The following is a 15,377-nucleotide window of genomic DNA, read 5'->3' as shown; positions in this document are numbered from 1 at the left end:
TTACAAGGAATAGGAACCCATTCAAACTAGCTAATATAAAAGGAGTTTATTGTGAGGAAATATTTGAAACAATAAGGAGACCTTCATGGAAATCTAAGGACTAGGTCTGTAAGAAGCTGTATCCCATGGATGCAGGGTGGGAGTTCCTTAGGATGGTGCAGATACATCTTATGACTCTCTGTGCACCAGCTCTATTCACATCTCTCTGGCCTACTGGCTTTCTCAGCTCATGCAGTTGTCTTCACGAGGTCTGTTCATGGCCCCAGCTTGCTTGCCCACATAGCCTAGAATGTCCCTACCAGTGCTGGAGGACCCTCGTAATTACATGGCTCTATTTTCTGCTCCCTGCTTGTTTGGTTTCTTAGTTGCCCAATTGCAGATTTCTAAGCAGGCACTCTGGTTGGCCTGGCTCACTTTTTTAAGCCGGGCCACACATGTTGTCATAGGTCTCTGACCATCCTGTAGGTGGGCTGTCCTCAGGTCAGTCATCACTGTGAACCAGTCAGCTATGTTCGAGCTAGAGGGGCTCCATGTATCAGAGCATGGCTGCCAACAGAGACCTTTCTTTTTTGGTTTCTCTCCCTACCTCTTGGCTTACAAGAATGTTAGGCTTGTGTTTTATAGATCTCATTGTATCCTTTGTTGTTTTTCATTCTTCACAGATATCATTAACGGAGCTCAAGAAAAATGTGTATTGCCTCCTATGGACGGCTACCCCCACTGTGAGGGAAAGATCAAGGTAAGGCAGAGGCGAGCAAGGTCATTTTCATCATCCCCAGTCTGCACAAACACCTCTTCTTTTTCCTTTCCCTTCCTTTTCCTCCTCAGTGATACAAATGGCTGAGTGAGCCCTTGACATGAATCATTTATGGGGTGCCTCCATTCTGCTGGCTTTGGCTGTGGCTATGACAACCCTGCTCTGCCTGTGTCATCTATGTGGGGTTGGTCAACAGTGGCGCTCACTGGCCAGCATGAGAGAGCCTGGACCATTTCAGGCACCTGCTAAGTCTTTGAAGCTGACTTCCCCTCTCTCTTTCCCAGCCTCCAACAGGTGATCCTTCGAGGACCAATGACAAGGAACTGCCGTTATTTAGTGTCCAACTCCCCACCCTCTCAGTCCCCAGGCTCCTGCTCTGAAGCCTTCTGATTGTGGTTTAAGTGTCACATTTGTATTTGCGGTTGAGTACCCAGAGACGCTTGGCTGCTCTTTTACTTGGCTGCTTTTTTTTTTTTTTTTTTTTTTTTTTTCCCAGAAATCCCATTTGTATGGCCTGTCCCTGGGGAGACCACTCCCTGCTCAGTAGTTTTCAGAGAAAAGTGTCCATTCAGGGATGTAGTTATGACAGTGGGACCAGCCCCAGAAACATTTGGGTGGTATCCATGTGGGCCGTCTGTCAACACTCGCTTGTGCCCTCCTGCACACACTGTGTTTCAGGTACCATGCTGTGGGCTGTTGGAACTGGAGTTCCTGGAGGGGGTGTAGATATCAGAGTCCCATTAGGCACTTGATCTTGGTAAAAATCCCCGAGCCACCGCCTCTCCTGGGCTTTATTGCCTGCTGTCCCACAACCTTACTCTCCACTCTAAGCACTTCTGCTGAGGCCTAATGTAAGCCAGTGTCTTCCTGTTAATCATCCAAGGAGGTGAGCTGCGCACCTGGCTATCTTGACCTTAGCTCAGTGACTCTGTCACTCAGTTCTTTAGGCGATAGCTTGAGCCATCCACTCCGTCTTCACCATTCCTATCCTCGCCTTCCCTGTCAGCAGATGTGGAGGGCCTGTGAATGGGCTGCTCAGAGATGTTCTTCTTGTTTCAGTGGATGAAAGACATGTGGCGTTCAGATCCCTGCTACGCAGACTATGGAGTGGATGGGTCCACCTGCTCTTTTTTTATTTACCTCAGTGAGGTGAGTAGCTTTCTGTGGCTCCTGGGGGCAGATGTGACTTGTTGGACTGTTCTGTAGCTGAGTCTGAAATTTGAAAAGCTTAAAAACGTGTGGTATTTTTATATGGAGGACCAATGATTCCGCCCTTCATTACTTTCCCTACTCCTCAGGAAGGATGATTTTTTTTTCCCCCTTGAGGGAAAAATAAGTGGAGTTAGTTAGCTATTTCCTTTTTTCCTAGTTTTTTTTTTTAATTGTAGTAAAATAGACATAACATGACATTTGCCATCTTAACCACTTTCAAATGTATAGTTCAGTGGCATTAAATATATTCACATTATTGTTGCAACCATCACCACTGTCCATCTCTAGAATTCCTTTTATCTTGCAAAACTGAACTTCTAGACTCATTGAAATCTAACTCCCCGTTAAGACCCTGCTTTCAGTTATTTTGGAAATATACCCAGAAGTTAAATTGCTGGATCATATGGTAATTGTATTTTTAATTTTGGGGGGAACTGCCATACTGTTTTGTACAGCAGCTGCCCCATTTTATACCAGCAGTGCGCAAGGATTTTAATATCTTCATATTTTCACCAGCACTTGTTATTTTCTGGTTTTGTTTTTTGAATAATACAATTATTTAGAGAAAGGATCATTCAGCTTGGGTAGGTATAAAGGAGTCAATATTGGGAAATCTCCTGGGTTTGTCAAGAATAGATGCCATATGAGCTGAATCTTGAAAATACATGTGAGAAGTAAGTTAGGTAAATGAAAGACAAAAGTGTATTCAAGGCAGAGAAACAACATAGGGAAAGTTATGGTATCAGTTGCACAGTGGGAGTGGCGGGACAATGGACATAGGCAGGGGCTACCGCTTGGGAAGTATGGAATACTCTTCCAAAACCTGGGAATGTGGGTAGACCTACCTGCTGATAGACTTTATCTTCAGGTCCTCTATGCCATCAACATACTCATCCATGCTGCCGTGGAATTCTGAAGCTCCTGCTCTCTGTGTAGCTATTTTTGGAATTCTCCCAGTGACACTTGAGTACATTGGGGGCATTCTGGGCCCATACATATGCATGTCTATAGCAGTCATTCCAGTTGTCATTAGCACATGTATGCTCAGTTTGGTACCTTGAGATTTAGATGAACATGTGAGAGCTCTTATCTTTTAAAACACTTCTTTTTCTCTCATGAGAACATCACATCTGTACTCTTGGACATGGGTAGTGATGTTTTATGAATTGCCTCCAGTAGATGTTTTTCTTGTGTACAAGCAGCCTGCATAGGATCAAAGCAGGGCCAAGAGTGGGCTCCAGACCTTTAGAGAGGTTGCCATCTCAGTCACCAGGGCCACCCTATTCAGATTCAGCGTTTGAGTCACTGCTCATAGTAGGGATTAGTGTGTGGATCTGAACAGCAGAGTCTATGTCCTCCTCCTCCTTTTACAGCCCAGGAAGCATTTACTGGTTTATTATAACAAAATCAAGTCAGAAACAGCCAGAGGGAAGAGATGCGTAAGACAAGTTTGGGAGGGAAGTAACTAAAAGTTAGTTACTTTTACCTTTTTTCCCCTAAATCTGAGCCTCATTTTCATTTGTACCCTTGAATTTAAATAGCAGCTTTTGTATTTTTTTTTTTTAACGGTTGCAGAGAACTTTATGGGTCACTTGAATCTTGTACAGGCTTTAAGGATATCCGTTTCACCTAGAATCTAGGGAATCAAAACCGGCTGGCTTCCCCTTTATGGACTGGGGGAGGAAGGGGTCTTTGGGATCTTGTGGTTCTAGCCAATTCTGAGGTCATGCCTCCACAGACCCTCTGCTGCCCTTTTTTTAATTCTGTCCCCCGTTATTTGACCAATAATAACAGCTGGTGATACCATGCAGGAAGGAGAATACCTTCATTTCTGAGGCTAAATAAAATATTCTTGCCATGGTTTTCCTTGTGGGGTTCCGATGCCTCTCTTTTCTTTGCCATAGGGTGATGGGGATAGAGGCCAAACAGTATTGCTAATAGGACATGTGGCCCTGATTCTGTGGGGTTTGCCCCTCTCTGACTATTACTTCTTTTGCCTGGGTACATTGAAGTCACACAAAAAGTGTGTGACTTGGGGGGTCCAACCAGGCTCCATGATTTTTTAGGGGAAGAGGGACAAGGTTGTTCCATTGCCATCATGAAAACCCCAGAGCTAATTCTAGTTAAAATACCTCTTGGAAATGAACAGCTCTGAGAGTTGTGTGTATGAGGCTCCTCATTAGCAGGCTGCTGGCAAACTGACTTGGTAGCATTTATCTGAGTTTCTGGCTTCGGGCTTGGGTGGCCTGTGGTCTGCCTTCTCATTTCCTTCTCCAGAGGAGTGAAGCCTGGGGCCACGTGTTGACCTTCACTCTAGTTGAAAAGTCAATTAGAAGTACCTCTCTTGCCCTGAGGAAAAGGTTCCTCATTTAGTTTACTTTTCAAAAGTTTTATTCCCCTTTCTACATGATAGAATTTAGCCAGAGTCTGACCGGGCTCCATGATTGACAAGCTGGGCTGATTTCATGCTTTCCTAAGCCTTTGCATGTTGGGGTGTGCTGCTGAGGCAGAGGATTTTCATGCCCATACTTCCATCTCCTGGGAAGGCATAGAGAGTGATCCAAATGGAAGAGACTGCAGTTATTTGTGACTTCTTCCCCTCCCTTTGTCACACCTCACCCCTGTCCCCAATGAAGTATATGGCTAAGCTGAGAGAAAAGTGAGGTTCTGGGGAAGGGAAGTAGGGAGGAATATGGGATGAAGAGACATGATGGATCACATACACTTGCTATCTGAGGTTGAGTATTTCATTTTGGAACCAGCAACTATGTTTTCTCTTCCTGAGGTGTGAAATATGCTTCATTAGCCCATTCCACTCTCTTCTTACGCAGATGATCAGGTGGTCTTTTTTTTACTTGGCTGAATTCTATTCAGTGAGCAGTTATTGAATTCTTTGTCAACAGTTAATGAAAACACATTTTCTTGACACCATGTTATGTGTTAATCATTGTAAAAGTAACAGGAAGAAAGGATGCAGGTAACTGAACCAGGAGAAGGAGTGGAGATAACTAGGGAACTCATCTTAAAAGTTTTAATCTGAGTGTAACCCTGAACCTCTGGGCTTTTCTATGTTATCATAGCATTGTAATAAGTACCCTATGAGAGTTAAAGGAGAATTTCACCAATATGGTCCCTTCAATAGGAATACTACCTTAGAGTCTTACACCTGACTTCAGCTTCTGTTTCTGCTGCTTTCTAAGCTCTATGAGGTCACTTAACCTTTTGTGCCTAGGATTCTTCCTTTATAAAATAATAGGAATGTACTTGGAGTACAACCTGGCAGATAAAAGACACTCAATAGCATAACTGACACTTCTATGGTTTTAAATGCTGTGATCTTTTGAGAATAGTTGTGGGGTGTCACTTAGCCTTGGACATGATATGTGGGAACATTGTTCCGTTTTCGAATTACAATCAATTTCAGTTCTCATTTACCAATGTAATACAATTTTAGATCCTTTGACTTCTGGTAATATAGAAATTCAGCTGTTTACCTTAATGCCTGTTTTTAAATTGACAACATTTGTATGTATTCGTGGTATACAACTTGATGTTTTGGTATGGGTCTGCATTGTGGAATGGCTAAATCAAGCTAATTAACATGTGCATTACTTTACATACATATTTATTTGTGGTGAGAGTATTTTCCCTTGATTTGTCATTTCTGGGTATGATACTTGTGTTTGCACTGGAATGAGCTGCACGTATGGAGTCAGTGCACCCTATCATTGTTAATGTGAGATTAGTAGAGATGTTTGGTAACACCAGTTAATTCCTTCTTAGTATTTTTTAAATCTTGGACATTATCTGTGGCTTTGTAGGAGCTGTTGGTTCACTTGTGTGGATTTCTTCTCTCTTGCTGTCTTGCAACTTTCCTTATTCTGTTATTTAGGTAAACTCTGAAGCCTGCGTTTTTATTTCCTGTGTCATCTGCTAGGTTTCTCTTGCAACTGGGGAGGTGATTGAGAGAGACATCGTCATTTGAGTTGTTAACATGATTAACACATGCACCAGTGACTTTTATTCTATTCCTAATCCTTATTGAAAGCGCCAATTCTTGTTTTGAACTATGTTTAACATCAGAGCTTTGACAGATGCCAAAAGGACATGAAGTAAAATGTCTCTTGTATAGTCGTCACTAGATGAATTGGAGCATTTAGATTCAGACCCATCTTAAGAGACGGTACTCTTCCTTCATTTTTCTTTCTTACGGTTGTCTCAGTGCACCAGCTTCCGCTGAGTTATGGGATTAGAAACTTGTTAGTACTTTCACCCTCACCAACTTGTAGTCTATGGATATTTTTTGGTTAAATCCCAGGAAGCAAAGCCATCAATATTTTTCCTTAAAATACCCCCACAGCTGCTTGTTATTATATCTCTGACACTGTACTAGAGATGGTAGAGATAAAAGCCGAGTGGTTGCCCTTCTTTAGAGGTGGGACTTTGGGGGCAGACAAGAGAAGAATGAAATATTGATTCTCCCCTGTACCAGACACCTCAAATACAGAACCCCATTTTATTTAAGTGACTTCAGCATCTGAGGATTTTAATATCCACGGGGGTCTTGAAACCAGTCCCCAACAGATACTGTGGGTCAGCTATACACAATCTTATTTAAACCTCTCGCCAACTCTGAAGAGTAATGGAGAGCCAAGTCATAGATAGCTCAGAGAGGTCAAGTCACTTAGCCCCAAAGTCCTGCACTTTTCATTCCTGCTGTCTCCTTTGTGATGAAGGAAAACTGAACTTGGATAGCTGACTTGCAGCCATTGACTTCGCATTCATTTGTATGGTTAAATCCACTTGTGATGGAAAAATGGCTCTAATTTAGCTAACTTCAATGAATAGATCTTCACTGCTAGTTTTCTAATACTCCATCATTGCTAGTTTTCTAATACTCATAATTTCGATACCCTACACCTCCAAAAAAAACACAAACTCTCCTGCTGCCATAACTCATGAAAACCAGGTGTCAGCCCTTCCAAGTGGTAGGAATAAGCAAATGATTCATTAGGCAGCCTTGTATTTCCGGAACATCAGGCAGTTCATTTTCTGTATCTGTTTTTGTGAGCCATGTAACTACTCCCATTATAGAGACAAAGCCCTAAAAGTAATTACTCTGAATGTCATTGTTTCAGGCATATTAACTTAACCATCTGCAGAGCCTTTTACTGCTATCAGCTTTTACAAAATTTAGAATGAATTTCTTCATCTCTGTTGATATTATGTTGATAGATGATACTGATATATTTGACACTGACACATTTTTTTCTTTTTAAACAGTTGTTACAGAACCTAGGAGGTGTCATACCTTTCCGAAGTTCCTAATTTGTTTGTGATTTTCTTGGATGCACTTCTGTTGCCATTGCAAGTAGAGTTGCTCTGAAATAATCAAATTGCCCAGTGATTGATTGCTAGATCTTAGGATGTGTGCAAGCTATTGCTTCAAATGCCAATTTGGACTGGATGCAGGAGAGTGTGTCTATGACTCTCTCACAAAGGAGCAAAAGAAGCAGTTTCATGCCTTACTTGTCAGTCTAGTTCTTATACTTCATAAACAACAGACGTAAAAGTCTTTGCTTCTTTCTGTTCTCCCTTGGCAGTATGTAAAACTAATATTGGCTGAGCATGTAATTAACCTTGAGTTTAAATTCAGCGTGCTTAATCCCTTGATTAATGCTAAGATTAATGCCCAACAGGAAAGGTTGAAAGCTTAAATGTCTGTGAATGCGAGCATGAAATGAAATCCTAATAACCAGTACAATGATTTGGATTTATGAGCTGTGTTGGCTGCTAAAGATAACTTGGAAATGGTGTTGCACAGACTACTTTGTCAAAGTGGGCAGTGATAAAGAATGGACTGTTTAGGTTGCAGGAGAAAACCTGAATGAAAAAACAACTAACATTTTGGGGTGGGCCAGGGAGTACTTTTAAAAATATCACTGGATTGTGGCCCAAGAATACCAACACATACCCTTTAAATGTTCAGCCCTTTGAAATGGGAAATTCTCTTTCCTCAAGACAATATTTCTGGGCAGTAAAGGAGGTGGCAGAGATTTACGATCATATTCTTTTCACCTTCTCTGTTCAGCCTTTTTTGGTATCTTTTTCATCTATATATATTTGTTGCTCTTACTACCCGAGTTCTGAGACATCCTTAGTAAAAGAATTAAAAAAAAAAAAAAAATCCTGAGTTTCAAGAACAGTATTTGTTAGTCAGCCTAACTGATCTCTGTTTCTCCCTTTAGCCCCTTACCCACTAAAGTTCTTAGCAACACTTCCTGTTTATGAATGTTATATACCACAACGGTTATATTTAGACTTCTTGTTCTGGCCTCCACTCTACAAAAATCAGAAGGGCAAAGGATAAGACTTGCCAAAACCCAAACCAGCACTTCTTTGACTGCTTCTTGGAATGTGGCAGGATGGGGCTTCAGTGCTGTCATCTCCAATTTGTTTTTTATACACATTTAAATATTGTCTCATATAATTTCTCTTATATGACCCTAAAATACTTTAAAAATTACTTTTAAAAGTATTTAAAAATACTTAAAAAAATTTTTAATGTGCAAAATTTCAAGCATGTACTACAAAAGAGTATAACAAACTCCTGTGTGCCCATGATCCATATTCAACAATTGTTAATTCATAGCCAATCTCATTTCATTTATAACCTCCTCTCCTTCATTATTTTAGGACAAATCTCAAGCATCATATCTGTTTCAATTTGTATCTCTAAAAGAGACTCTTTTAAAACATTGTACAACTATTCTCATTATAACTGCTAATACTATTTCACACCAGAAAATTAACATAATTCCTTCACATCAGATTAGTATTCATATTTTCAGGCCATTGTATAAATTAAAGTGTATTTATTTGAACTGGTTTTCCAGTAAGGACCCTAAATTGCAATTGTTGATGTCTCCTAAATCTCTCTTCATTTTAGGTTCTCTTCTGTCTCTTATTTTTCTTCCTTCTAGTTTTTTGTTAGAGAAACTGCTTCATTGCCTTAGAGTTTGTCTTACTCTGAATTTTGGTTACAGCCTATGTTGTTGCATAACCTGGCTCTTTGCCCCCTTCTATTTCCAGTAAAGTGATACCTAGATCTGAAGTTTGATCAGAATAATATCTAATATTGTTTGTGCAAGTTATTTCATGGATAATGGTATTATATACTTGAGTTGGTAGGCACATAATGCCTGATTTCTCTTTCTCTCTCTCTCTCTTTTTTTTTTTTTTTGGATGTTAGCATCATTGATCAGTGCCCAGGTTCATTAATTCATTAACAGTACCTTCTTAATATATCAGGAGTACTTCTGTGCAGAGATGTGACTCTTCATCAGGTATGTGGTCACCCTAAGAGGAAGTTCATAGAAGAAACCGTTTATTTCCCAGTTCATTTCTTGGCATCTTCCAGCTTGTTTTCTTTCTGTTTGCTTGCTTTTTGTTTTTTATTATCATTATGAAGTAATGGATTAAAACATGTGAACAGTCCGTTGCAGTTATTTTCTTACTGATTGTCAAGTTGCCCTGCTTTGGCCAGTGAGGACCTATTCATACTGCTTTCTCACACCTTTTAACATGACCATGGTAGTTTGTAATAGTTTTCTTGTTCTATGGTATGCCAAGATCTTCCAGATTCATATCATACAGTTCCCACCCTAGGCCTGAAACCAGCATCTCTAAGAACCACCTTGCTCCCCCGGCCTGCATACCACCCCAGTTTCTCTTAGAAATAATGCCTAGGGGTCACAACCTGAGTGCCAGGAGCATTAATTGCTATTGATTTTTTTCTGGCTGCTGGAGATTTAATAGTGAATAAACCCTCCTCATTATGGTTGTGTTATGTAAGGAGAGATAGCTAGCAACATCAAAAAAGTAAGATGTATCATCTCCTAGACTGTAGTACATGCCTGGGGAGAAATACTAAAGAGAGAGCAAGAAGTACTTATGATAAGTGATGGTGTCAGTTTGGGATAGAGTTTTTCAGGATAGGACCTACTGAGAAGTTAAGAAAATGATGTTTTACCATATTTGAAGACAGGGAGTAAGAAGTGCAGATATCTGACAGATGTTTAACAGGCAGTGGGAAGAGAAGTGCAGTTGCCCTGGAGTGACCATTAACACCTAACGTTAACAACAAGTACAAGGAAAGTCATCTCCACAGAGAGTTTTGTCTGTTTTCTTCTCACGTACAGTGATGTCTGGCACATGTATTTATTGAACGAGTGATTCTATCTGAAGCATTTTTTTTAAATCGGCAATAGTTTTTTGTTTTGAGTGAGTAACTTCTAGCTTTAACCCTTCCAGTCTTAAAAAAATGTCGTAAACTTTGTAGCATTAAATACGCTAAGACGTTTGAGCTGAGACACGAAGCAGGGGCGTTTTGAGCACTGATTAACACGTTTAATATACAGTAGTCCTCTCTTATCCATGGGGAATATATTTTAAGACCCAGTGGTACCTGAAACTGAGGGTAGTACCAAACCCTGTATGTACTATGCTTTTTCCCTCACAATGTTATGGCTTCTCTTTGGCTTATCTGAACTGGGGCAGCATCATTACTCTTGGGCTTTGGGGCTGCTATTAAGCAAAATAAGGGCTTATTGAACACAGGCACTGAGATACTGAGACAGTTGATCTGGTAACATAAAGGCTACTAAGTGACAAATGTGAGTGAGTTGTGTCTATAGCATGGATCCCCTGGACAAGGGAGCTACTCTAGCCCTGGGCATGATGGAGCAGGAATTGCAAGCATTCATCATGCTACTAAGAGCAGTGAGCAATTTAAAGCTTCTGAATTGTTTATGTCTGGAATTTTTTATTTAATATTTTCAGACTGCGGTTGACTGCGGGTAGCTGAAATATCAGAAAGTGAAACCGTGGATAGGAGGGGACTACTATAATGCTCTCTAATATTATGAGAGCATACAAGGGATCAGATTAGACTGTTAGAATGGAATGAACCAATTGTATTAGAAGGCACAGCTTTCTTGCCCATTTGTTATTCTCATTGTCACTTAGCATAATTGCACATTAAACACAAAAAAGGAGCTATATCATTGGTGTCTAAAATGTGACTACCTCTTAAAATTGAGTGACTAATTGTCAAAATGTCCTCATGTGGATACAGACCAGTTGGGACCAGTTTTGCCAGCATCCAGTGGAGCTGTGCCTAGTGAGAGTTGCTATAGAAAGGATCTCTATGCATTATCTCTGGTTGGCTACAGAGGAATTTGCTGCTTCTCCTGTGTAAGGGGAAATTGGCTTTTCTTCTCTTACAGCAATTTGGGATGGATTATTGAGTGTCTCATCCTCTTGTTAGAACCCTACTGGTTTTGTGGCACATTGAACACTTACTACAGCATCCCTTTAAGTTCTGCACACCAGCCCCCAGCCCCTGATATGCTGAGCAGAACTCTCATGGATCACTCTGGCCCTGTACTCTGTCTCTTGCAGGTAGTCAGTTCTGTACTTTGTGTTAATAATATTGCTGCCTGTCTTGGCAGGGGGCAGCAGTACAGTGTTATAGGAAACACATAAGACCTGATTCCCTGTCTGGATCCCACCACTTCCCTACGTGGCTTTGAGCTTTCCCTTGAGTTTTCAGTCTGGTTTCTCTTCACTGAGGTCAAGATAAAGCCTGCTTTGCCTCCCTCAGTGTATGGTTGAAAGGTTCCAATGAAATGAAAACAGTGAAGCGCCACCTAAGTGGAAAAGAGTATCATTATCATGAGTCTCTTTAGTGCCCAAGTCATGCTTTTTCATTTATTCATTCAGTACTTAACAAATACTAATTGAACATTGCCTGTATGCCAGGTACTGTTTTCAGGGCTGGGGATGGAGTGACGAACCAGACAGATGAGGTTTCTGTCCTCAAGGAGCTTACTTGCAGATGGGGCAGCAAACAATAAAATCAGTACATAAAAGGACTGACACAAGGGATGAATACTCTGAGGAAAAATAAACTAGAGAGGATGAGAGTAGCCAGGTCAGTGGGTCAGGGAAGGCTTCTCTAAGGAGAAGTTTGAGCATAGTATGGAAGGAAGTAAGGGAGTGAGGCATAGAACACTTTAGAAGGAAGAGGGTTTCAAGTAGAAAGAAGAGCAAAGGCAGATGCCCTGAGCTATAGGGTTACCAGATAAAATACATTGCAGCCAATGAAGTTTGAATTTCAGCTAAACAATGAATTTTTTCAAGTGTAAGTATGTGACAAACGCTGTGTGGGATATACTTACACTAAAACAAAAACTGTTGTTTATCTACGGTTAAAATTTAATTGAGTACCCTTTTTCTTTTCCCTAAATCTGGAAACCCCACTGAGATAGGAACGAGCTTGTATGTTCTTGGGAGTTGCAAGGAGGTTGGCTTATGTAGGGCAGGATGAATGAGGCAAACGCTGTAAGAGTTGAAGTCAGATTCTGTAAGATCTTGATATAAATTCTGGATTTTATTCTGAGAGCAAGGAGAAGCTGTTGCAGCATTTGAGTATGTGTAGAATGTGATCCAATTTTGGTGTTTCGTTTGCTCGCTCTTCATAGAACAAATGGTAGGAGCAAGAGTTGGAAGCAGAATTGTTGCTACATTCGTTAACCGTACAGTACTGCCATGCACTAAGAGTATAATCATTTTAAAGGATTTCTTTTAGAAGACCTAGGCAGTGATACTCCAGTATTGAAGACGGGACTGTGCTTATGGGACTGTAGGAACCAGAAGTTTAGCCAATGTGCTTCAAATACTGATTGAGCTTACCAGCTCTGGGACAAGACAGGTGGCATTTCCGTCTTTAGCTGTATCTAGTCTGTGCTTCAGCCTCTTCATCTGGCATGATAATTAGCCTTTCTCAGGAGGTTATTTGAAAAGACCAAATGAGATGACGTGTGTAAAGGGCTTATTCTCATGCTTGGCTCCTAGTACATCACAACTTTTATTCTTGGTCTCTCCCAGCCCACTCCCCCTACACAACTCTTCAGATAAGGACCAAAATATTAATCAACTCAGGTGTTGGTGCAGAGGACCAGTCTTAGAAAGCTGAACCACTTACCACTTACATGAGTAGACATCCTTTACTATCTGCATTTTATCATTAAAACTTTAGAAAGTAGAGGAGGCGGGAGTTGGCATGTGGTAGAGAGAAGTGCAGGGGGCTTACTTTTTTTTAGCTTATCCCTTAATGAGTAACTTCATTTGATGTCATCAGTATAACAAATGTGTATATGTTTATGAATGTGAGTATATGTAAGTGTAATCAGTGTGTCAAATGAATAGATATATAGTCAACTGTATTCATTTGATATGTGACCAACTAGCCTAACAGGATGACATAAATTCTGTCTTTCAGATCTTACAGGATAATAAAATTAAGAGGGTTACCTGATCCAACTCTAAAGTAGATGAGAAAACTTGAAAGCCAAATGGTTTAAAATTAAATGCCTAGTTATTTGCATAGTTGGGCATAGAGTCCATTTTGACTGATCCCAGATTCAGTCATCTTTCCCCGCTGAAATAGGTCCCTTATCCCTCACTAAGCTTGGCCTAAAGGTAACTCTAATGTATCCTGGTTAGGGAGACAACAAATTTCAGTTGTCACTCAGCCCTGCCACTCACTAGAGAAGTTATAGCGGCAAATTCACATTAAGCCTTGACTTCATCCCAGGTAACATGTTGATAGTACCCATGTTATAAGGCCCTATGGGGAATTAAATTGTGTAGTGTGTGTGTGTTATGGAGCCCAACATATTGTAAGTCTTCATACGTGATGGCATGCTTATATAACTCCTTTAAAAATTATTCTCTTAATGTTCATTGTGAAATGTATAATATGTAGATTAGCAAAAAGAAAATGAAAAGCACCCAGAACACCATCATCCAGAGACGATCTCAGACTTTCTGTATGTATTTTTCTCATTTAGTTTTGATTGTACTTAAATCATCTGAAAAATACAGCATGAAATCCTGTGTGTTGGTGACCCATTAGAACAGAATACTTCACATTAATCGTGAAAGAAAAAGCCACAACAAAGACTAATCATTCTTTCAAAAGAACAGAACATTACTACTAGAAGTTTTGCCATATTATATCTAGCAACATGCATGTATACATTGAATCTATTAGTTTTCCCAGTAACTTTGTTACTTTTTCTTTCCCTCTTTAAACTCCAACTTGAGTTGTCTATGTATCTGCCAACAAGTTTTTTCCCTTTAATATAATGAATTGTCTATCCTACAGACCTTGGAAATAAGTCTTACCAGATTAGACTTCTAGGGACTCAGAGAATGCTTTGATTCGCAGTGTTCATGTTTAAGCTGCAAAACCCTTTTTGTTCAAGGAAGTTTAAATCACTGTGAGGAGGAATGTCAAAAAAACAAATTGTTATCTTTTGTATCTCCTTGTTCAAGAAAAGTGATTTTATAGGGTCCTTTCCATGGAATGTGCATTGATGTTCTAAAGTTTTAGCCTGGCTGGTCTTTGTTTTTGTTGCATCTTCATTTTGTGGCCTGAGGCTAGTGAGCTAAAAAGATTAGTTCATGTCAAAGAATTTGCTTTCCAATTGAAGGTTACTGGAGGAATGCTTCTCCTGGATGGATTGTTGTGTGCGTGTTGCCATGAGCTCAGACGATTTTAATTTCTTAGACTTGTAGTGGTGAATTGTAGGCTACTTTTAAGACTGTCCAGTCCCTTCCCTGTCAGAGGGCTTGAGGCAGGTCTTTCCCAGGCCATAAAAACTGGGCAGAGATGGGGTTGACGGCAGAGGGTGGTAGCGGGAAGGCGGGGCACCCAGTGTGTCTCCATACTGAGGGGAAATATAAATTGTGTCCCAGTAAGAGAGTACCAGGAGCCACAGTTGAGACAGTGTGAAGGAAGGTGGTCAAAGACAGCTGTAGGACGCTAGGGCTCTGAGAGCCAAGAGTAGAAGAGCTATTGAGAGTGACTTGAAATAGAGCCATAGAAGGTGGGGCTCACCTTGGGGTCCAGCTTTATTGGTAGCATCCTGTACTGGTGGGTTCAGCTTGTTAAAGGACTCTGGACAGATCAAAAGAAAGCAAAGTTAGGGATTAAGAGGTTGTTATTAACCTTCAGCAACATTTTCCCTGAATGTTATTAATGGTGTTCCTATTTAGGAAAATGTTGCTCATTTGAGAGCTGTTTGTTTCAGTACTCAGAGTTATTGCCAGTGCTGGCTTTTTTCCAATCCTGGTAATCCTCCGAGGTTTCCCAAAGAAAAAAGTGCTTTGTTTTGTTTTTCCCTTCTCCCCATGGGATAACTGGTTTATGTATAATTTAATTATTTTGTTAACCAGTTATCCTATCACAGCATACAAAAACAACCTTAAAAACCCACCTCCCCACTCTGTGCTAAGATGTTCATAATTGATTTTCCCACCATTACAAGTGCATGTGTAC

The 15,377-nt window shown here is 40.5% G+C and overlaps 2 protein-coding genes and 1 pseudogene across 3 annotated transcripts in view; 2 read left to right on the top strand and 1 right to left on the bottom strand.

Annotated features, from left to right (window-relative positions):
* The window catches only part of RAB3GAP1 (RAB3 GTPase activating protein catalytic subunit 1), a 1,043,110-nt gene that overhangs the window by 177,760 nt on the left and 849,973 nt on the right, over window positions 1–15,377 (top strand). The window lies entirely within an intron of this gene.
* Window positions 1–15,377, top strand: part of MGAT5 (alpha-1,6-mannosylglycoprotein 6-beta-N-acetylglucosaminyltransferase) — a 338,870-nt gene that overhangs the window by 192,864 nt on the left and 130,629 nt on the right. For both annotated transcript variants that reach the window (XM_050750979.1, XM_050750980.1), the window contains exons 4-5: window positions 663–739; window positions 1,817–1,906. In XM_050750979.1, coding sequence (XP_050606936.1) covers window positions 663–739; window positions 1,817–1,906 — 167 coding nt within the window. The remainder of the gene's footprint in view (window positions 1–662; window positions 740–1,816; window positions 1,907–15,377) is intronic.
* LOC126933137 (epididymal secretory protein E3-beta-like) lies at window positions 2,811–3,230 on the bottom strand (annotated as a pseudogene).

Source organism: Macaca thibetana, chromosome 12, assembly GCF_024542745.1.
Source record: "Macaca thibetana thibetana isolate TM-01 chromosome 12, ASM2454274v1, whole genome shotgun sequence".
NCBI classification, from domain to species: domain Eukaryota; kingdom Metazoa; phylum Chordata; class Mammalia; order Primates; family Cercopithecidae; genus Macaca; species Macaca thibetana.
Note: the sequence above shows the minus strand (reverse complement) of the source record. Positions and strands in the feature narration are given on the sequence as shown.